The sequence below is a fragment of the Balaenoptera ricei genome, chromosome 7 (genome assembly GCF_028023285.1).
Source record: "Balaenoptera ricei isolate mBalRic1 chromosome 7, mBalRic1.hap2, whole genome shotgun sequence".
Taxonomy (NCBI): domain Eukaryota; kingdom Metazoa; phylum Chordata; class Mammalia; order Artiodactyla; family Balaenopteridae; genus Balaenoptera; species Balaenoptera ricei.
The window spans coordinates 94923882-94947689 of record NC_082645.1 but is presented as its reverse complement, the minus strand read 5'-3'; the positions used below and the strand labels follow the sequence as shown (position 1 = coordinate 94947689).

Sequence of the window (23808 nt, the reverse complement as noted above, 5' to 3'; positions counted from 1 at the left end):
TATATTTACATTTAATTTTTATTATAGTATAGGCTATTTAGGTTCTTCTTAGTTCAGAATTATGTCTGATAATTTCTAGAATATTCTCTAATGTGTTATGAAATGGAATGATCTTATGGCATTAGCATTTTGATTTACAATATGCAATGAAAATGACAGTTAAAAAATAAGTATTGAAGAGTCCACAGCTCTAAAAATAGTATTTTTTCTTCTTCTAAACGGCTGTATTGTTGATCAAAAAAAAAAAAAAAAATGGCTGCAGGCTTATTTGCTATCAAGTTTCCCCAAACTAATATTTTCCTTATTGATTACTTTTATGTAAATTGCTACTTGTACAGCCACCTGATTTAATGATTTTGAAATTAGAAAAATAAACATTTGCATGAGATGTATAATGTAACCTCAAAAAATTGCTTTCTCTTTTTAGAACACATTATTTGTTAATATTCCTAGGTAAGCAGCTCTGTAATAGTATACATCTTCAACTGCTCAAGGCTTCTTGAATCATAAACAATGTGCAGTGAAATGGCTTTTTCCCTTTATTCCTCCCTAGATTTTATGGTCTTCACACAACCAAACCATCTTAGCCATTGATTTTTAAAAGATGTTTATGAAACAATATGCACGTCGACAGCAAAATCCACTGGGATTTGTGCTACCCATTGAGTGTAAAGTGCTATGTTTTCATCTTTTCCAAGTGCAAGTTTTCAACTTTTAGCAAAGTGATCCCTTCCACATCTTGTCTACACCTACAACTCTTAAAAGGTACAGAATTAAACATGAGACTCATCTAGGTCTACCTCAGTCTCCCCCAGCTCAGTGGGAGTAAAAGGGAACTGACTGGACAGGAGGGGGTTCTCCATGCCATTTTCCTCACTGATGTGAAGGACAGTGTCTCCGTGCTGTAGGAGGATAGATGTCTCAAGGCCTGTGAAGTCATCAGGGTCTGAGAGTTGAGTAGAGAGGGGACTATGTGCTGTAGCACCTTGTATTTCTGTGTCCTCCTTCTTTTCTCCTTCTTCAGCTGGGAGGCTCTCACCCTATGACCAAAAGGATCATAACATCATGGAAAGGTAGGATGGGTACTAGGGAAAAGGATCAAAGAATGTTTGTTGTACAGCTGTAACTGGACAAGGAATCCCAAGGGTGGACCCAGTTTTAGCCTTTGGTATATGTGAGACCACATCTAGGCCCTTCCAACTTTCTAAGCCTCAGTTTTCTAACCTGTTGCATGAGCATAATATTTTGCCCCACTTATCCTGTAGACTGTGAGGATAAAAATGAGACAATGGTATTACAATGCTTTTTAACCATTAAAGACTTTACAAACGTATATAGTGTATTGCCCCTTAGCTTTCTTTAAACACCACATGAGAAGAATGTGGGACTCATGGGAACTTAATGATGAAAATCAAAAGCAGGGAAAAAGGGACTTCCCTGGTGGCGCAGTGGTTAAGAATCCACCTGCCAATGCAGGGGACACGGGTTCGAGCCCTGGTCCGGGAAGATCCCACATGCCGCAGAGCAACTAAGCCCGTGAGCCACAACTACTGAGCCTGCGCTCTAGAGCCCACGAGCCACAACTACTGAGCCCGTGTGCCACAACTACTGAAGCCCACGCACGCCTAGAGCCCATGCTCCACAAGAGAAGCCACCACAATGAGAAGCCCACACACCGCAATGAAGAGTAGCCCCCGCTCACTGCAACTAGAGAAAGCCCGCGCAGCAACAAAGACCCAACACAACCAAAAATAAATAAATAATTTTTTTAAAAAAAGGGAAAAAAATTAAAACAACAAGAAAATATCAAAACAACGACGAAAAAGATCAAAACAAAAGTTCCTCTCACAGGGTTCAGAAGGTTCTATATTTAAAGGCTTCATCTAAATTGGTAACTTTATTTATATATTTTTTTAAATTGAACTGTCAAACATGTATTATATACTGGTTTTCAATGGTTATTTTAACTATGAAATATTTCTTCTTAGGGTTTTCATAACAAAGAGTATGAAGATTTCTCTTACGCCTTCTTAAGTAGATGTATTCTTGGCCATATACTTCACAGTTTTTATTTTTTCATGATGACAGGACCAGTGTCTGTCTAACAAAACATTACAGACCCAGACTTAAGTTATGTGGATGACATCGGCATATCTCAATGGTTCCCAGACAGAAGTATGCAAGGAGCAAGACTTGCCTGTTTCTCCAGTGCCCTCACCTGCTTGGGAGACAGGCTGTGAAGGTCAGCAACAACAGTGGCGGGGGAAGACGTGAGCACTGGTTTGTCCTTTCCGTCTGGTTTCCTGGATGGGGCTGGGCTGCAGCCCTGTGGCTGGCCTGTGGCAGGAAGCATGTCTGTTGGGGCACCAGCTGGCTCCGCCTGAGCCTCGATGAAGGTCACAGATCGTTTCTGATCCGCTATAGGTCAGAAGTAGAGCAGTAAATAGGAAGAGGAGGAAAGTAGGTTGGCAGTGCTTAATAATTAGTTTTAACAAGTGTCTCCTGACTTTTCTTAGTAAAGACATTGCTGGTTTATCAGTAAATGAGAGCATATTAGACTATTATGTATATGTATTGATTTCACCTTCTTACAAAGACTAGGACTTGGGTACAAAAATCATTTTTGCATAAAATAGCCTTTTCAGGGACTTCCCTGGTGGCGCAGCAGTCAAGAATCCGCCTGCCAACGTAGGGGACACGGGTTTGAGCCCTGGTCCGGGAAGATCCCACATGCCGTGGAGCAACTAAGCCCATGCACCACAACTACTGAGCCCGCGTGCCACAACTACTGAAGCCCACGCGCCTAGGGCCCGTGCTTCGCAACAAGAGAAGCCACTGCAACGAGAAGCCCACTCGCCGCAATTATAGAAAGCCTGCGCACAGCAACGAAGACCCAACACAGCCAGAAATAAATAGTATAAATAAAAAAATAAATTTATTTAAAAAAATTTTTTTAAATAGCCTTTTCACATAAATAGTTTTTACATAAAAACAAAATTGGCATAGATCATTAAGTGAACTTGGTCATTGCTCATAACAACTGCCAACAAGATTTAAAAGTCCCTATTATTCATCATTCCTTTGTCTTCAGTAAGACATATAACAAACCCATTTCCTGGCTTGGGTAAATGAAACAGAATCTTCTATCATCAAATTTCATAGCATTTGTGGTTTACCTTGGACTGTTCCATTTCCCTAGGTGCATGAGGGGAGGGATGGAATTGGGGAAGGTGAGAGAAAAAAAGGCACTCAAGTTTCCTGGGAAATTTCGTCCCTTTTCCTAGTGGCTCCCCAAAGGTGTGCTTATCTGCATGAGCTCAGTCTCTGCAGGCCTTCCTGGCTGTGTGGCGGGGCAGCGTGTCAATGTGTAGTCAGAAGGGACACAGGAGGCCTCACCAGATGGCTTCGTTTTAGGTTGAATGCTCCTGCGGGTGGTTGACAGCCGAGCCCCATGGCGGTTTCTGGGTTCAGTCTGAGTCTTCTGACGTGATAGTAGAGGACGTCTTAGCTAAAGAGAACAGGCAGAAGAAAGCTAGCAAGAAGGGTGTAACTGCCTGGGAGGAAAGACTGAGCTCAGAGGATTCTGACTATGGTTTATTCCCTTCTTTGTGGGTCTCCGTGGAGTCTTATGGTTATTCCTCAACATTCATAGCCAATAAAATAAACTTCTTTCTGCATATTTAAATACAAGTAGGTATTTGATTCTGGCATCCCCTTAGCCACTTCTATCTTATGATTATTACTCCTTTATATATCCTATGAACATTAACATCATTTGCAATAGTCACAGTGAGAATTTCAGTGAATTTAAGGATACAAAACTAACAATGATTGCTTACCAATCAGCCTTTGCTCATCTAAAATCTGTAGCTGAACATATGCTAACTCTCAAGGGGAGGCTGATGAAAAACACCTCAGGTACTGGGAAAATGTCTGGTCTCCAAATCAGTGCTGGGATGCTCCCATCAAAGCAACAGCACAAAGCCTCATTTAGATTTTTATTTAGACAGTAACATAAAGGAACCCCACCTAGGGAAATTTATAAAGATGATCTTTACTTCGATTTCAGTTTTAAATTGAATTATTAATCTTGAAACGAGGAAGAAAGGACGACTGTCTCTGCCTCTCTACAGAAACAGGCCTTAAATCAACCTTATAACGAATCTTCCATTGTCAGTAGTTTGGCTGGCAAAGGTTTCTGGATAGGGAGCAAATAAAAATATAGGCCCACTTATTTTACCAAGTAATCAGCTTTGCTAATAAGAAGATTCAGAGCTAAAAATAGAAGCCCCAGACTCTCCGCTTGCCCAAGCACTTACCATGTTTTAAAGTTGCTCTGTACTGCTTATTTCAGGTGGGGAGAAGGTAAAATATAGTCTTAATATACATGGGCCTTAAAAACTGAGTAGACCTTCCATTTCGCAGGATGACTCTCCTGCCCTTCCAGGGTCTGCGCTTACCTGCCTCAGGCCCCTCTTCCTCCCCAGCGGCTGCTGAGTAAGGAGGTTCTGTTGGCCAGGTTCACTCTGCACGCTCGCCACCCTGTTGAGAACACCAGCAGTGTTAGTGCGCCCTGGAGCAAGCACACGAGACCCTCGTCTGGTGGGTGTTAGCCAAAGTCACTTACAGGAAACAGTCACTTCAAAGATACCATTATCTTTGAAGGAAGGTTGGGAAAGAATCCCTGGGATGGGAGTTTTCAAAGGTTTAGGAGGGAAGACGAGGCCTTGTAGCCCCAAGCTGCCAAAATTGAGATTCTGTTTTCAATCACTGATGCCGGATCTATCATTCAGCAAAACATCACACCCCTGGTTTGGAAGCCACCAAAAGGCTTAAGATGTTATATGCTAATCTCAATTTTTTTTTTTCAAGGGTAAGGAGAAAGGTGGTGACGAACAAACATGTACAACTCTATCACATGGATGGGAACACCTTTTAAAACTTTTCAATTTAAATGAAAATAAGATGAACGAATATCAAACACATCAGACACAGAATCCATTTGGGTGAAGGGTCACATTCAACACATGTTTGCAGCCTGAAGTCTCTGTGACTGAGCAAACGGACAGTCGCATGGATAGACAATTAACTGTCTTGTAAAAAATGATTTTAGATTGAAAAGGCTGGCAAAGTAATTAAGCTGTCATTACAACTTAGAAGTTTAATTAATATCGAATAGCTGCACCCAAACATAATACACAATTTATAAAAGCAACAACCTGCTCCCCCCAAATTTACTGTGTATGTGTCTTTTTTATATGCAAAAATGACTGCTGGCAGTGGTCCCTATTTTAGTGTTGGGTGAAGCTGAAAACGCTGTCATGGACCCATGATCCTTTTTCATTCTGCATGCATGTATAATAGGAATTTATAATGGGAGTGGAGGTGAAAAAAAGACATGTATTGTGCCCCAGAGAACACTGTAATCCTGTGGATGATGCCAATGTGATGATTTGGTTAATGGGTAATTAATTTCTGCTTTGCCTTTGCAAAAGGAGAGTCATCTGCAAATAGTTTTTACAGTAAAATATTCCACGGAGGAATGCAGAGTCAGCAACTGTTCATGAAAAGGAAAGACTGTATGCATTTATTGCTATTTTAAAAAAATGAGCTACCTAAATACAGTCTCCCTGCAGGTGGCAGGATGGACAATCAGATGTTTCCCCTGTTGTATTAACAACTAGTTAATCATCACATGGTTGACACAGTCACATGTGTCATTTTTTAAAAGTCTTACTCATATTTCCACTAGAAGAGAATCAATGATTCCCAAATGGAGTTTATCATAGTTTTTCTGAAATAAGGACGTAATCATATTGTAATTAGACCATTTGGGATACACAATACAAAATTCCATAAAGAGTTTTAAAAACAGATGTTTTTTAACTTTCTTGTTCTCCTGAATATCAAGTTCAAAAGATCAATGTACATTATTTTTATACATATATGGCCTTGTACCATAGATGATCTTTCTATGAAGACAGAAAATTACCTCAAAGGAACAGTGCAATAAATTCTGATAAGCAATCCAGACTAAGTTGCTGGCATGTTTGAAATGACATCTCCTTATTAATTATACATTTTAACGTGTCTTAAATTGGAAAGAGTATTCAATTACCATATGCACAAAAGTAGAAACAAGTTTCTCCCAAATACCAAGCAAAGCTTTCACTGGAATGGATTCTTCATTGACATCTAAATGTTACCTCAGTTCCCTTGGCCATAAAGGGAGGTTAATACTTACCACCTACCTCCCATTAAGGTAGAGAAAAGAAGTTAGTTGATGTAAAATGATTTGAACATGAAAAGTGACGTAACATAGTATGCTTCCTTGTTTTACACTTGTAATGAATTTATTGCTTCTAGACCACTAGAAGGAAGTAGGTAATAAAATGTCTTAAAAATATTTGGGCAGAGAAAATGAAATAGAGGCAGTCCACTTGTCTCATTTTATTCAGTAATCTGAGATTGTGAGAAAAAAAATGGTGCAAGAAAAGAAATACACGTCACTCAGGGAGTGTTAAATGTCAAAACAATGGTAATTTCATCATGATTATTCCAAGGGAGGATCAAAAGCATCAAAATTTTCTCTATGGATAGAGAGGCTTACATCTAAGAAATGGATCAAGTTTATAGCTTTAGTAATTAGCTGTTCTATGTAAATGATATAATATTTCATCAACGGAATGCAAATATAAATGATTAAATTATAGGATGTGTCCTTGGAAATACAGCTCAGCTAATATATATATGTATATATTCTCCCTGAGAATGTGATGCTAACATGTTTATATTCAGAACCTCAAGGTCTGGATTAACTGCATGCAGAGGATATGTTAATAATAAACAGCCAGAGAAATTAATAACTGAAGTTATTTATGCAGAAGTAATTTCGGGTCTATATCAAATTAGAGTTGCATATAAAAAGTGGTCTCAATTTACCTTCTCCCCATGTCATGTAGTATTTCCGTCATGTGTAGGATTTGTGATGTGTGGACCATCAGGTGTGCAACATAACACCAACCAGAAAACCATGGTGTTTGCCTGAAGCATCTCTCTGGGGAAAACTGATTCCCTAAAAATTTTAATCTTGGGAATGAGAATGGCTGATTTCCACTGTTTTGCCAAATAAAAAGGCAAAACCATAAGTATAAAAGCAAATAAAACTTTCTAAATGGAAGTTAAAATCATCCTTTGTATTTTTGAGTCACTAAACAACATTACAATGGCAAACGATCTGGATTTTAGAGAAGTAAATATACTTGGGTCTTGGCAGAACTGATGTGACTCAACTTTCTGCAAAAACCAAAAACACCTTACTCAAAATGCAAGGAAGTAATTTACAAGCTAGGGAAATTTAGACAATGTTAGAAGACAATTCTGGCACAAATGACCTCTTTTCTCTTCTTTCAGCATGAAGACTTGGATTGGAGTGTATAAACACGTATGTATCTCCTAATGGAGTATGTAACTAATGGTATTTCTTAAAGGATAGGGGAACAAAGGGCCATTCAGTAATACAACAAAAATTTATATCACTCATCTCAAAGTACAAAAAAACTGTATTTCAATCTAGAAATAGATTTCATAAATAAAAATTTTAAGTAGAAGTACTGGGTGAGACTAGTATAGAGAAAATGAATTTGTATTTTCATTGCTTTTATCTGTACTTTTAGTTTCAATTTTAATATGGTTAGAGAAATCTATAGGGGGAGTACAAAGCACACAGCGTAGCCATTTTCCCTGAGTGCTTGCCTTGTGATGGGGATGCATAAAGCCAGCACTGAAGGAGCCATAAAGCATTTATAGAGGACAGAGACATAAACAGTAGACAAAATCCTACTCTTCCCTTTCCCAGTAAAAGATTATTGTTTAAAATTTACTTAGCCTCCACAACATCCAAGAAAATGTATTTTAAATGCCACAGAATTTAGAGATTAGAGACTGGAATCAGATAAAAAGGGGGAATAATCTGGATCTCAGTTATCCTGTAAGAACTGATTTAGCATTGGCAAAGTACACTTCTCTGGGTATCACAACACACATTTTCTTAGCTATTAATTCTCAGCTACATAAAAAGTTTGTTTTAATCTTTTCTTTGTAATTTGGGAGTACTTGCCAAGTTTGCATACTTTGAAAATGTGGATGATCATGAGATGGATAGGTTATTTTTATTTTGTTTCACCCAGACTGTATATCTTGTTCAAACTTGAGCCACATTCTTATTTTCCACTGCAATTAAAATTACCCTTACAGAATCAAATAGCGTTGTAATCTCTCTTTTTTTATTTTTAAGCTAGATTTGGTTGTCAGTTCCTGCCTTTCAAAATGTTCTAACGTGTCCAAACAAAATTTAACTCTCAAGTATAAACTTCTAGGCTTAAGTGCTTGAATAACTTTTTGTATGTCTATATTCTTCTGGAGAGAAAATATGGTCCATGGTGTATGTACTTGGGGGTGGGTACAGGGAGGGAAGAACTACAATGAAGTTTCTGTACTTCTAAGAGCAACACTCTTAAAGAAGAAAATTCTTCCATGAAATGTTATTGCAGTTTATTAATTTCCAAAAGACAAAGTTTTTTCTCAGCATACTGATTCTAATAGACTTATACTTCTTGCCATGAATCTTTATAAGAAACCAGTTAGCACAGGTTAAAGAAAAATCCTAGAAGAAATTTTCTAAAGGTCTGCAAAATTTTTATTGGTTTCCACCTATTCATCAGGTTATACTGTTATCCTGGTCTCTTCCTCATTTAGCCCTCAGACCAACTTGCCCATTTTGCCTAAAACAAGTGCTCTTTCAAAATCAAATCCCTAGAAAGTTTATCAAAATGTGGGGTTGGGAGGAGGAACAGGATTTATTACTTTCCGTTAGGCATACTTGCTTGCTGATATTCTTTAAGCTTTGGAGTCAGGTTTTCGTTAGGATTACTTTGGGTGTCTTTTAGGTCCTGAGTGCTCAGGTATGTGTTAAATGTAATTTACATTGTTAATGTCTTACTGCTTCTTTAGGATTTTAAGAGTCTGCAGCATAAAGAAGTTTCATGCCAAAAATAAGAAAGCTTGGAAACCAAATATAAAAAATATATATCCTATTTTATAAACCCACCCCTTAGTAAATGCCAAAAGTTCCTCTCCTCCAAAGAGAACTTGGTGACATGATGGAATTCAAGAGATATGATTTGCAGTGTATGGCAAAGGTGGACGTGCTACGCCTGTTGGAACGCCTCTGCATTTACAGAATTATTTAGAATCCAAAGTGAGTGCCTCATTTTCTGGTTTCTTAATGACCACAAATGAATCCAGGTGACTGACACCCAGAACTAAAACACACCAGTTACAGGAGTAACAGATCAACAACAGTTGATCTAAAACAGTCATCAGTGTCCTCACATGAGCGACTAATTCAACTGTAGATAAAACCTGTAGCTTTGGCTCTGAACCACCCTCAGATAGCAAGAACTTTGGGTTTATTCCTATCAACACTGGACCCAGAGCAGATTGGATTGGTTTAGACAACTCCAGATCAGTCATTTGAACCCTTAAGCCTGCCAGAGAGGGCCAAGTCCTTGGGAGAGTTTATAAAAATCAACTAAACTCCTGCCTTCTCTTACCAACCCCAGACTAGCATTTTACTCAGCAAGAATAGAATTTGGCCTAATTAGAAAAGGCCTGGGACAAAGTCAGCCAAATGGAAGTCTGATTTAATACTTTCTACTCTCGACATTGAAATCATCTTCCTAACTAGGTTCTCCTGTCTCGTATGTAATATTAAGCATTAAACAAATGAATGCTTTGAAACCAGTGGTCACGGTGCTAGGCTTGGTTCAGAGCTCTACCAACACTGTGAACAATGGAGGGAAACCTCCCTGAGGACTGCTCCATTCTTCCTCGTCCCCAAAGCTCTTGGTAATGGAATTAAGCCTGCACTCTGCAGCACTTCCACATTTACCACCAATAAGAGACTGACCTGTCCAGGCAGGGGCTCGCAAACACAAATGAATGTCATGAATTATGGGGCCAGTTAAAAAAAAGATACACCGGATGATGGAATAAATTTCCCATTTTCAATTGTGGAAGAAAATGTGAAATCTGAACAAGATGCAAAGAAAACAAAGGACAACCTTTCACAGGAACGGCCTCTCAACATTTCCTCGTCTTCGTGATAAAGCAATAAACAGGGGTGCAACTCACTATATAATGCAAACCTGAAAGGGAGTATTTTATCTTGAGATGGAACAAAGGCACTCTTAGCATGAACAAGAAGCATTACCCCTAATGAGGATTAGTTGAGAGGTGTGAATCAACAGCACAAGATTAGGAATGTTTGCCGTGGTTTAACTGAGTGTTAAAGGTGCAGTCCCCCTTTCTGAAGCGTTAAACCAATAGCTAAGCCATTATATTGTTTGCATCATAAGACTTCTCTCACCAAGAAATGTTTGTGTCTGATATTTCATGGCAAATTTGGTGGTCATCTTTGTGGTGGGACAAACATTCTTTATGTAAGTGTTGTTTGAACAAGCTACTATAATAGCCTGTCATGCTGCATGCATCAAAGAGAGGGAATTATATAAATCGTACTGACATTGGTACTCTTATTATAGCATCACTGTTTTCTTATCATCCGTGGTATTAGCTGAAAGACCTGTCTGGACTGAGGCTTCCTAATGATGGGGAGTTGTATTAAAAGGCTTCTGAAAAAAGTGTTTCTTAAGGAATATCAGCATGGGAGAAAATGATTAGGTGGGATAAATTTAACATTTTGCATATCAAACTCCTGAGACAGTCCATGGGATAAGCCCCTAGGAGAACTCCAGGAATTTTTTTTTTTTAAGTTAACTTTTTAGGCCATCTCTGATTGAGCTCTGAAGCTGAAAATAAAGGAGGCTACACCTTTGACTTCCAGGCTCGTGTGTTTATGAGCAACAAAGGGCAAGGAATGGAAATTGATATCAAGACGGGGCGAGAGGAGACAGAGAGACAGAGGAGACAGGGAACAGCTCGTTTCCCAGCACAGACACCAATACACAGGTAGCGTTGACACTGTACCTAGAGAGGCTGCCCTCGGCGGCCAGGCCCTGGGAGTCATCGAGGACATTAGGTTCACTGCAGGAGGGGTAGGGAGATGAAGCATTTAGGGAAAGAAAATGCAAACAAATAAAAGAAAAAGAAAAAAAGCATGCACTTTTCTGCTTCTAAGAACCAAAAATAAATAAATAAATTTAACAGAACAAGGAAGGAAAAGGAGACAGTCAACCATTTCACCTTGTGCTGGGTTTGTCAAGACCTAGGACTCAAGGCAACTGGGAGGAGGGGCTTTGGGTGGATACGACTCTCAGAGGAGTGAGTGATCTATTTATTGGTCAAGAGTTGGGACTTAAAACAAGCTCCGAATGGACACGGGAGCTCTGGAACGCACTGCAGAACAAATCTGTAGAAGACAAAACTATCATTCCTTTGGTAACCATCTGGCTGGGTGGTTATGATTTTTCACCTGTCATATGTACAGATGTTTCATTGATTAGGATCCTGCTTCTTTCTTGTGTGCTATGACATGATCACACAGAAACCACTTACCATGAACTGCCACAACCCAACTCTTGGAACTGATGCCATTAAGAAAAGCAAAGAAAGAACCCGACTTCACCTGCTAATTTTGCAGTGAAAATGCAAGTAAACAAATGGAAGGAAGATAACCCTGGAAAATTCACATGGAACTCGAATTTACGTCCTTACTCCATCCTCTAGTGACTGAATTGTAAATGTCAAAAGAAGAAACCTGTCAGGTTGGTGAAAGAATAATTAAATAGTTTATTGATTAATTTGGATCACACTGATTTGGGAATTTGTGAACAGAAACTGTGTTATACTTTCTCTCCCTTTCCTTCAGTGCCTAGCATTGAGCTAAGTACTCATGAGGCACTCAATAAATAGTTGTTAAAATGGATGGAATTAAACAATTTAGAAAACTGGAGTGCCTGCCTCTAGAGAATTGTTGTTCACCTAATTGTATACTGTAAAAATAGCAACCATCCCCAGAAAGAGGCTTTCCCTAACACACAGAGACATCATTACCTTCCCTAGCCCAGAAGGTTTAACTATATTATTTTTCTGGATTTCTAGTATATCCATAATAGAACAGATTTTCTCCCCAGAAATGAGATAACTCCTTAATGGATATGTACAAAGGGAATTGATGGCCTAGTTATTTTAGGTAAATAACCAAAAAACTCTTTACGTAAAATTCCCTAATTTAAACTTTTAAACAGACTGCTAGATAGTTTTCGTTTATTCTTGATAGAAGTTTGCACATTTCTAGCAATTAAAAATAAATCACTACTTACCAGTATTAACTGCTTGTATGACTTCACATCTTTTTTTGGGTATTTTATAGTTTGGCTCAGATTTTGTTCATATATTTTATTTATAAGACTTCCTTTTCAAAGATAAATTACCAAATGGTAGGTAAAGCAATCTCTTACAATGATAGTAATCCTTATATACTACCAATTTTTGTAATAACTCAATAGTACATAAATAATGCTTTCTTTTTAAGATGCAATTTACTTGTTAATCTTTTATCATTTCCCCTTATTTTTTCAATATTCTCCAAAGTTTGGCTTTATTTCACAAATTTTATTTCATCTGTACAGTTCAGGAATGATTTGCTAAAGGATATAGGTCTAGGGTAATTATTTCTGCATGTAAACTAATTTTATCTGAGCATTAGAATGTGCCCTGATTGTTCTTATTCTCCATGTATAAGTTATACCACAATGACTCTATAGGTAATAAGAATAAACAAACTAGATAAAAACACATAAGACTGCTTCTTTGAAAGAATTCAGTTTCTGAAGTAAAAATACTGCCTCTGAAATAGATAATGTTTTATTTCTTATGTCAGATCATTTCCTATATAACCATATATATGGTAAACTATATATATAAAGTTTTAAATCTATATTCTTAGAGGGCAGAGAACACCAAAGAAAATGTTTTAAAGAGTTTAGCTATGGAAACATAAAACTCTCTAGGTAGAGAAGTTACCTTAAAGACCAACTTTAGCTAACCTCTCATTTCACAGAGGAGAAAACTGTGGGCTCCTGTTAAATGACATGCCCAACGTCACGCATAGTGGCATAGGTCTTCTTCTGCTTGGTTAAGCATCACTACCTCCAACTAAATACTGACGATACACCAGAAGTCTAAACTACCACATTATATCAAGCTAGTCCTATGCACTTGCCAGGTACTCATTATTAGCTTAGCTGATGTTATAGCTGAAATACAAGAATGTCATCTGAAAGAAGACCATGAAAGAAGACCATATATCTGTTTATAGAAAAATTTTAAGGAGAAACAATGTTTGGATCAGAAATTGAGATCCCTTCTACTGGCCTGGCTTAGAAAACTCTCCGCAAGTTGTTGCCTGTGCAACCCTCGTTGAAAAGTTGTTTGAATGGTCTACTTAACAACATTGATTGTTTGCTTCTCTTTAGTCCTTTTTTCAGAATTTCTACCTTTGCCCCCAAAGGCAGAGTATAACATATCCGTGGCTCTTTACCTTTGGCTGGGTAACATGCCCACCTCAGCCTGAGGTGCAGACATGCTGGAGACGTGGCTGGAGAACCGCCTCCTTCCAATGGCACTCAGGAGGTAAGCTTCTTGTTCACTTACCACACTGGGCATGCTGACAGAGTCATCTGAAAGGGCCAGAGAAGGCAGTGTTAGGAAACTGTGATGTGGACCAGAAAACCCAGACCAGCTTTGTACTTGGGTTCCATCCTTGGCTTGTATGCAAATTTAGGGCAGTATGTAAAGCTAAATTATCATTCGTCCCTTTGTACAGATTCAAAACTAAGACCTTTGGGGCCTTAAGAAACATCTTCACTATTTTTATAAAACCAGAGACTTTAACAGCTGAGCCTCTAGGGTTACTGAACAGTGTCATTTTGAGAATACAAACAGAACTTTGAGTTAAAGTGACTGGTTACTTCATTTGGGTGAGGGAAACAGCTTCAATAAAACTTCATGAATGTATCTCCATCTTAAAAAAAAAAAAAGACCTTTGGGGGCTTAGTTTTTAATCTGCACGAAGGGATGAAGGATAATTCTTCCCATCTACACATCTCCCACCCTGAAATAGCCTTCATGAAATATATGTAAACTTCTTGTCCATTTCTACAAGTAGGTTATTTGTAAAAATCAAGGGGCATCTGCAAATTAAAGATTTCAGAAAAGCTGGACTATAATTTTTAAACATTCCAGAAATAGTTCAGTAAGGGACTTTGTTATTGAACAAATCAAGCATTTTTGACATTCAAACACTACATTCAGTACATTTCATGACTTTTAGACTGCTGAGGGAAAGACTATTTCAGGTATTTTTTGGAAAAAAATTTAAAAACCCATAAAGTTCAGAAACAAGTGCTTATTTTAACCTAAATTTAAAATTTGAAGCAGTCTTGCTTTCTCCATAGAAGCTGAAATTAACATATTCAAATCCATATGAAAATTAACTTTAGCACAATATTTGTGACAAGGAGACCTCATTCTAAGTGAGCAAATATTGTTTGTAACTGAACAGAAAACACATCTTGATTGACAGAGAACTTTGGTGAACTTATGCTACCATGTAAGGTTGTCTGACGTCATTTATTTAAAATAACCCAAGTGGTCATATTTCTAGTGAAATTTATTTCAAACCAAAGAGGTGAATACGAAAAGTGCTAAAAATTTTAATTTGCTATATAACTGACTTGAAGTTGATTCTTGTTATAGAATGGTATTTCCTTTTTAGATGTGTTCACAGAGAAGAGAGTAATCAAATGTGCCCTAAAAAACATGAAAAAAATGTGGTAGGGTACATTGAGCTATTTCTACTAAGACCTTTCTGAAATTCCATTGACTTTTTTCTCTTATCCAAACTCATATATTACTTAACACTTACTCCTTCAATATTTGTTTGGTGATTAATCATGTGCTGCCTTCCATTCTTTTTTTTCCAATTTATTTATTTTATTGAAGTACAGTTGATTTACAATGCTGTGTCATTCACTCTTTTTTTTTTTAAAGACTTTTTTGATGGGGATCATTTTTAAAGTCTTTATTGAATTTGTTACAATATTGCTTCTGTTTTATGTTTTGGTTTTTTTGGCTGTGAGGCATGTGCGATCTTAGCTCCCCGACCAGGGATTGAACCCGTGTACCCTGCATTGGAAGGCGAAGTCTTAACCACCGGACCGCCAGGGAAGTCCCTCATTTACACTTTTGTTAAGTGTTCTTTATCAAAAATGTCTGTCATCTCCTCTACAAGACTATATCTAAGATTTTAGAGAGCAAAGAATATATCTTTCTCATACTTTCTTATTCGTCATCTTGTTCCTGCTAGGTCTTAATACAGGTTTGATGATTGAATGGAAAAATTGTTTAATTCAAAGGTGTCAACCCTCTAGCTTTCATACCCCACCTTATAAATTAATACACATCCACATCACAATCACACCACGTTATGTGTTAGCAACCCTGTTGTCATTGGATGGTTGTGATGTTTGAGAGCAGAGATATTAGCAAAAACTTGCATACTTGTAAGTGTATGAGTGTTGGCCTTTGGTCATTGCTATCTCTGTTTATGTCTTCTCTACTTTTCTTCTCTACTTCCTACCTACTGGCTTGGTCATCCTCTAATTCATGAGGTTACTTGCAAAATATATTTAGCTCTATTTAAGAGAGGTTGTTATCATTTGCCATATTTAAAATTTTTTCTGGGAGAGACTACTTCAACCATTAAAGAAAAATAGATATTACTTTAAGTTCTGGACTATTACTAGGACTTATATTGAATACTCGAACTGCTGATCCTTATCTCTCTCATTTTGTTTTTGTTTTTTTGGTCAAGGTCTTTCATGATTTCCCTAATTATAATTTTAGGATTATTTCCATGAGCAATGATTTCAAAACAAATATGTCTGTAGGTCTGGTGCAGAACAGTATGATTATCACTTTGTTATCTACTTAACCCTGAAACTAAATCTGGAAATAATACTGATGTGTGCTTTTTAAAAAAAATTTTTTAATTAGTTAATTTTTATTTTTGGCTGCCCTGGGTCTTTGTTGCTGCGCGCGGGCTTTTCTCTAAGTTGCGGCAAGCAGGGGCTACTCTTTGTTGCGATTCGCGGGCTTCTCATTGGGTGGCTTCTCTTGTTGCCGAGCACAGGCTCTAGGCGCGTGGGCTCAGTAGTTGTGGCACTCGGGCTCAGTAGTTGTGGCTCGCGGGCTCTAGAGCACAGGCTCAGTAGTTGTGGCGCACAGACTTAGTTGCTCCGTGGCATGTGGGATCTTCCTGGACCAGGGCTCGAACCCGTGTCCCCTGCACTGGCAGGCGGATTCTTAACCACTGTGCCACCGGGGAAGTCCACTGATGCATGCTTTGACAAAGCAGTTATTTCTTTCCTTCTCCTACACATCCAACTGTAGTAGGGTATTAAAATACTTTCATTCATCTTAATTAAAATTCTAACCTCAACTCTATTTAATTTAGTTCAGAGTGCGGCTTTTTTTTTTAATTAATTAATTAATTTATTTATTTATTTTTGGCTGTGTTGGGTCTTCATTGCTGCACACGGGTTTTCTCTGGTTATGGTGAGCGGGGGCTACCCTTTGTTGCAGTGTGCAGGCTTCTCCTTGCAGTGGCTTCTCTTGTTGCGAAGCATGGGCTCTAGGCACACGGGCTTCAGTAGTTGCAGCACGTGGGCTCAGTAGTTGTGGCTCACGGGCTCTAGAGCACAGGCTCAGTCGTTGTGGCACACGGGCTTAGCTGCTCCGCGGCATGTGGGATTTTCCCCGACCGCGGCTCGAACCCATGTCCCCTGCATTGGCAGGCGGATTCTTAACCACTGTGCCACCAGGGAAGTCCCAGAGTGCGGCTTTTTGTTGTTGTTTGGTACAGAGGGGCTCTGAGTGAAGATCTAGATTTTGTTTTCATAAGGCATTAACAGTACACTTTGCTCTAAATGTTATAGCAGAGTGTCTTTGAAACACAACCGGAAAATAATCAATACAGTTAAAAAAACATTAACTGACAGGGGTATTTCACCTTTCACCTTTTACTTTTTAAAACTATTATGCATATATATGGAAGCGTGTTCTTAACTGGATTTTCCCTCATTTCACCAAATCTTTAGAAGCTCCTGGCTGCCTCAGTTACTGGGGACACTCTTAACTCAAATTAGGTTGTATGCCCTCGAGACAGTCTGCTGCTTTACATTCTAGATAATATAGCTGGCTGGTCTTTTCTGAGTCATAAGCATATGCAGTGCTCACTTTTCCTTGCCCAATTGGGTCATGTAAGTGCTGATTGACCTTCTAAGCAAGATGGCCAGGAGAAAGGGGAATAAACGCTCCCCTTAGTTACTTAACCACAATTTAAATGAGTTAGTGAAAAGGTTGAATACATAAGCTCAAAGAAAGCTTAGGGGTCACTAAAGATTTACTTTTTGCCTGAACTCTACCAAATGACCAAGCATATCAAGGAATTTATAGAAAAGCAGGCATTAGAAATCATGGGATCAGTCACAATTCCATTTTAAATCCTTTTTTGTAAAAACGACCAGAGGATCAGAACTGAAAAAGGTCAGGAAGGTAGAATTCCTTCCCAAGCCCTCATGCACACGGCCAAGCTGTGTCACACATGACCACCCACCTCCCACCGCCCCGGATTCTGCAGGGTGACCTACTTTCCTCATCCTCCTCATCAGTTCGACTCAGGGTGTCCTGTGAAGCCTGCTGGGACGGCTCACTGTCCTGCTCCCAGACTGTGCCGGTGCCTGTGTTGGAGCGCGACATGGTGGCCAGGCTCAGGCGGTAAGCAGAGGTGGAGGTACCCACGGTGCTGATGGACGTCTTCCCTTGGTAGGCTAGCGGGGTTGAGAGAGCAAAGAAAATCCATGGTGAGGATCCTGAAAGAAAACAAATGCTAGCTTCGAACTCCTCCCAGACAACTTATATCTTTTTAAGGAAAGGTCATTCAAATAGTATGTCCCAGATAGATGATCTTTAGGACAAAGTAGCAACTGGAACTGAAAATGGTGGGAAGACAAAAAAAACAAGAGAATTGGCCACTGATGTACTTATAATTGAATAATTTTCTTGGGGGAGCATGATATCTCTAACAATATAAAGTGTTTCGATGTTGCTCCCTCTTTGTTTTTCAGTTTTATTTTCCAAGGCTGGCAGAATGCAAATTCATGTTTTCACTGAGAAATGTACGTTACCTGACACAAGCATATAGAAGTAATAAATACATCGTCTGAAAGGAACCTTACAATCAAAATTAGAATACATCATTAAAACTGTGTTCTTATTCTCCTTTTCTGGAGATTACAATTTATAAAACACCCCCTTGGTTCTATGTCATACTATTTTATTATAAAGCAGAACATTTGGATGGCCCTGAGTAGATTTCACCAAGATTGTATTTGTCAGTTTTTTGGTCTTTAATACATTGAGAACAACACTAAAAGTTTTAGAAAGAAAAAAAAGCCACATGGATGAGAGTCTTCTACTTATGGGCAATGACTGCCCTCTAATGGCAGATAATGATTTATTTTCTTTCCTTAGTGACCTGCAATTAATATAATTATAAAAGTAAACAATGCATTCCCAAAGAAAATCCTTTGAATAATGTAAACTAGCCTGCCAGTTTTTATTCAACCCTCTCTCCCTCCAATTTGTGAATTTTATCATCAATCATACAGACCCAGTTTTAAGTCCCCTCACTGGTGTCACTGTCTTTGTGTGTAAGTTATTTAACCTCTGTTGAGTCTCAGTTTCTTCATTCTATAAGCAGACTTTCAGTTATGCATCTTGCAGGTATTTGTGTGGATTAAATGAAATAACAGCTATGAAATTATCATATAACAGATGCTCAATGAATGTGAGTTCCCTTCTCCTTTTCAAAACAGAAATGAAGGTAAGAATTTAAATGGGCTGGTTTTTTTTTTCCCCAGCTAAATATTCAGGAAAAAGCTGAACTACTGAAATAAAGATTGAAAATAAAATATTCAGAAAAGGAATACAATTAAACTCTTATGATACCCCCCTTGATTAGTTTTGTTGTTGACAAGGATCACAGGGTCAAATCTACCAGTTGTACCGAAATGGCTAATGCATACTTGGTTCCAAAAAGAGCAGTGACCTGGAAAAAGAGGCATTCTTTGTAGGTTGTAAGTTCCATGAGTAAAACAAATTGAAAATATCCCTTGCATACTTACCTGATCCACTGTGAACTGCCTCTTTTAGAATTTTTAGTTCACTGTTGAATTCAGCAATGAGGGAGCTCTTACACAGAGGGCGTGGAATGAAACGCCGTTCCAGCTGGTCAGCGATATGTTGGCGGGCAGAAAGCTCTTCATGGTTCTCTGCTGGTTGGGCCAGAAGCTGAAAGGAAGGCATAGATTCTCAGGTCCTCAATTTTCTCATCTGTAAAATGAGCTAATTATTTTATCTATTTCATAGTTGGTGGTGAAGATTAAATAAGGTAACGCATACAAAGTTCTTAGAACAGTGCTTAGGAAGTGCTTAATCAATATGTTGTTTTGAATCACAGCGCCCGGAAATCGAGGCATGAAAAGAATAAAAGAGTAGATGAATACTAACGGTCTCAGAGGAAAAACATGCTTTAACTATCTCATTTTTTCCATGTTTATTTAAAATCAGATCTCAGTCATGCCCCTGAAGACAAGAGACCATTCTTCAGATCATTCTATCCGGTCAATCTTTGTTTCTTGGGGGGGTTGGTAAATGGGGAGAGGGCAAAGTTTCACTGACGTTAATTAAGCTCTTACTGTGAAGGTACTTCTAACATGAAATTTTATCCTCTGGGATACCTGTTTGGGCTGATTTCTCGTCAAGCATGGTATTAACACGTCCTCCTGACTAGCTATATAGCACATGCCCCGAGACTGCTGCTGTCATCCTGCCCTAATCTGGAAAGCAGCACGTTCACGGGGCTTGTCACTTCCTGGAGGAGAAGCACACCTTGCACTGGATGAAAGGGCGCAAGAGCACGAAGATGGGGATGCGGGTCCGCACGATGAAGTCGAGGAAGTCCCACAGGGCCAGGCCGCCGACCTTCCGCAGGGCCATCTCCTTCACCTGGAGGCTCAGCCAGTACCACTGGCTGCCGAGCTGCCTCTCAAAGCAGACGAGAATCACCTTCAGCGCTTCACACCAGGAAAAGAGACAAGTGAGCCTGCAGACTTGTGCTTCGGAGGAAGCCTGCCCACATCCAGCTGCCCACATCCACAGCCTTTGTACGCATCAAATTTCTAAATGTCTAAACTCTCTCTGTTTCCAAAAACTTCAGCGTACTCCTGAGTGACAGTGTTCTGACATCAAGACAGAAATTTCTATGGTAAACATGCTTTGATTCTGATTAAGAGAACACATATATCTTTCTTAAGTGCATTTAACTACTATTTTGGAAAATACAAACCAAAGCTGTTCACAGAATTGAAAGGGAAATGTGGTATAAACATGACGTGTGGCTAATATTTCGCTTTCTAAAAGTTTTGTCATAGTGGCTTTATGGTAATACCAGCATATTACTCACACCTGAAACTAAAACATGGGTGTTTTAAAATATTTTTCTTTTAAGCTTAGAAATAATATATTCTTGCTAATAAAAGCAAAATCAAAACCATGCAGAAATGCATAAAGTTAAAAAAAGTAGTCCTTCCCCTTCCTACTCCCTTCCTGATTCCACCCTAAACTGTTCGCCAGAGTAACCAGTAAATCCTTCCAGAAAAGAAAACACTATCCTCCCTCCCCCACCTCTTATGATGTCTCTTGCTAAACTGTATTGGATTTCTTTCACAATATCTCTTTTCTTCCAGATTCTGGCAGCCTTGTCACAATCTACATTTTTAAATTTATTTTCAGGAAGCAGATTTCCCAAACAGTGTGTCAGGACAAACCAGAATATTGTAAAAACGTCAGAGATTATGGTGAGGGCTTCCTCTACCACCCAGCTCTCCCCACAGGGTCTCCCATGGGGCAGTCAAGGGAACCTGGGCCTTCTTCATCACATCTTAAGGCCCATCTCAGCATCTAGAAGACACACAGAAATCCAATTCCCTAAAGCCCTCAGGAGCCACCTACACCTTTATCATCTATTTAGGGCACTTCCAGGGGAAAACCAGGTCATATAACACAGGGAGAGATGTAAGATTCTTCCTTCCCCATCTACTCACCTCTAGTCCTCTCCCTCATCATAACAAACATATGAACAAAAAGCAACACTCCTCTAACCCTACCCTGATCCTGGTGACATTTCTACCTGTTATGTGCCTGTTGGCCTTCTTTGGGCTTCTGCCTTTCTGCTTTCCACCTTCACCAGCAACAGCCCAACACACAAACAGGATAGCAAAGGGCTCAGGGATTCTGGTGCTGGATGGATTCGATTTGAAATTTGGCTCTGCCACTTATTGACAGTGTGACTTTAGGCAAGTTATTCAACCTTTCTGGGGCTTAGCCTCTTCCTTCCTAAAGTGAGAATATGTACTTCTTAAGAGTTGTTGTGAGGATTCAAAGTGATGATAATATAAAGTATAGAAAACACTCGTTAGTGCACACTAAATGCTCAAAATAAAGGTAAAAATAAATTTAAAATAGAGGTCCAGCAGCCTGGCCAAGTAATCAAAGGATTCACCTTCATTAAAAAAGCAGAAAATAGAAAAAAAAAACACCCCATCAAAAAATGGGCAGAAGATCTAAATAGACATTTCTCCAAAGAAGACATACAGATGACCAAAAGGTACATGAAAAGATGCTCAACATCGCTAATTAGCGAAATGCAAATCAAAACTACGAGGTGTCACCTCACACCAGTTGGAATGGCTATCATCAAAAAGACTACAAATAAATGCTGGAGAGGGTGTGGAAAAAAAGGAACCCTCCTACATTGTTGGTGGGAATGTTAGTTGGTACAGCCACTATGGAGAACAGTATGGAGTTTCCTTAAAAAACTAAAAATAGAGCTACCATATGATCCTGCAATCCCACTACTGGGCATATATCTGGAGAAAACCATAATTCGAAAAGATACACGCACCCCAATGTTCATAGCAGCACTACTTACAACAGCCAAGACATAGAAGCAGCCTAAATGTCCATTGACAGATGAATGGATAAAGAAGATGCGGTATATTTATACAATGGAATATTACTCAGCCATAAAAAGAATGAAATAATGCCATTTGCAGCAGCATGGATGGACCTAGAGATTATCATACTAAGTGAAGTAAGTCAGACAGAGAAAGACAAATATCATATGATATCACTTGTATGTGTGGAATCTAAAGAAATGATACAAATAAACTTATATACAAAACAGATAGACCCAAAGACATAGAAAACAAACTTATGGTTACCAGAGGGGAAGGGGGGAGGGATGAATTAGGAGTTTGGGATTAACATATACAAATTACTATACATAAAATAGATAACAAGGAAGGACCTACTGTATAGCACAAGGAACTATACTCTATTTCTTAATAACCTATAAGGGAAAAGAATCTGAAAAAATAAAGATATGTATGTATGTATGATTGAATAACTTTGCTACATACTTGAAACTAACACAACACTGTAAATCAACTATACTTCAATTTTTAAGAAAAGGCAGAAAGTGGAGAGAACTGAAGATAGCTACCCGTTAAGTGTTTTCTCCTATCCCTGTCTTACATGCTAAGGCCTCTTTTCCCACCATCCTCTGTACAGTCCTAAACCTCATGCAGGGCTCTGTGCCAGAATCTAGATTTTATCTGAACCCTACAACCTCATGCCTCTGGCAACCATGCCCCACATGGGCAGGTCCTGCGCACATGCAGCCTTGTTTCTTTTTTTCCTTTTTCATTCTCATTGTCAATCACATCATTTTCAAATACATTCCTGAGTAATGCAGTCCAAACACCCCCCCCACCACACACGCACACACACACACACACACACACACACACACTCCAAACTCCAAGGACCTGAAGGACCTGTTTTTACCATTGTGTCTGCTTTGATCTTATACTCCCCACCAAGGTCTGCTTTGGTGAATTGAAAAATGTCAGGCAAGATTTTTTCAGCTTCCTCCTTTTGAGATTTTCTGTTGCCAGTGCTCCTTAGTCTCAGTGCTGTGGCAACGGTGGTCTTTTCTCCCCAGTTTAGTTCATTCTAGTCAAGGAGTAGCTCTTAGTATTCCATGGGTCACATGGAATGGTGAAATACTTGTTAGTATTCCACCAAGTCACAGCAGGGATAGGGTACTGGGGAGGGAGAAGTCAAGGGTGATGCTTGGTACTTGCTGAAGTGGCTTCTCTAAACACTTTCTGGATTGAGGTCTTTTAAAATACTTTTTGAGTCAAGGCAGAACATAACTAAATAAGTACATACGTATATACATATACACGTATACATATGTGTGTGTATATATCTATAGCTTTCTATTTCTATCTAGTTCCCTATCTATCTATCTATCTATCTATCTATCTATCTAGAGAGAAGTACCCACCCAAGTATGCTGCTTGGCTGGTGGACTCTGCCAGCCCTTCCCTGCGCAAGTCTTTGCCCGCATCCCCGGGGGTGGAGCAGTGGGCGGGGGAGCTCTCCAACATGAAGTTCTTGCTCCTGGACGTGCTGATGATGCGTGGAGGCAGCAGCACATTAATGACTGTCTGCAGTAGCAGCTGCACCTCAGGCTGCTCCAGCCATGGGCTATCTGCCGGGCAGAGTTTGTAAGGAGGAAGTGGAAAGAAAAGC

General features: G+C 39.1%; 1 protein-coding gene across 3 annotated transcripts in view; it reads right to left on the bottom strand.

The window, feature by feature from the left end:
- Positions 1–773: 773 nt before the first annotated feature.
- UNC80 (unc-80 homolog, NALCN channel complex subunit) overlaps positions 774–23808 on the bottom strand; it is a 233754-nt gene continuing 210719 nt past the window's right edge. For 2 of the 3 annotated variants that reach the window (XM_059927385.1, XM_059927384.1), the window contains 10 exons: positions 23561–23767; positions 20038–20222; positions 19272–19437; positions 17736–17915; positions 13565–13703; positions 11050–11106; positions 4461–4542; positions 3397–3508; positions 2219–2418; positions 774–1040 (listed from right to left, as the gene is read on the bottom strand). In XM_059927385.1, the coding sequence (XP_059783368.1) occupies positions 774–1040; positions 2219–2418; positions 3397–3508; positions 4461–4542; positions 11050–11106; positions 13565–13703; positions 17736–17915; positions 19272–19437; positions 20038–20222; positions 23561–23767 (1595 nt within the window). The remainder of the gene's footprint in view (positions 1041–2218; positions 2419–3396; positions 3509–4460; positions 4543–11049; positions 11107–13564; positions 13704–17735; positions 17916–19271; positions 19438–20037; positions 20223–23560; positions 23768–23808) is intronic. The other variant, XM_059927387.1, reaches the window with a different exon arrangement.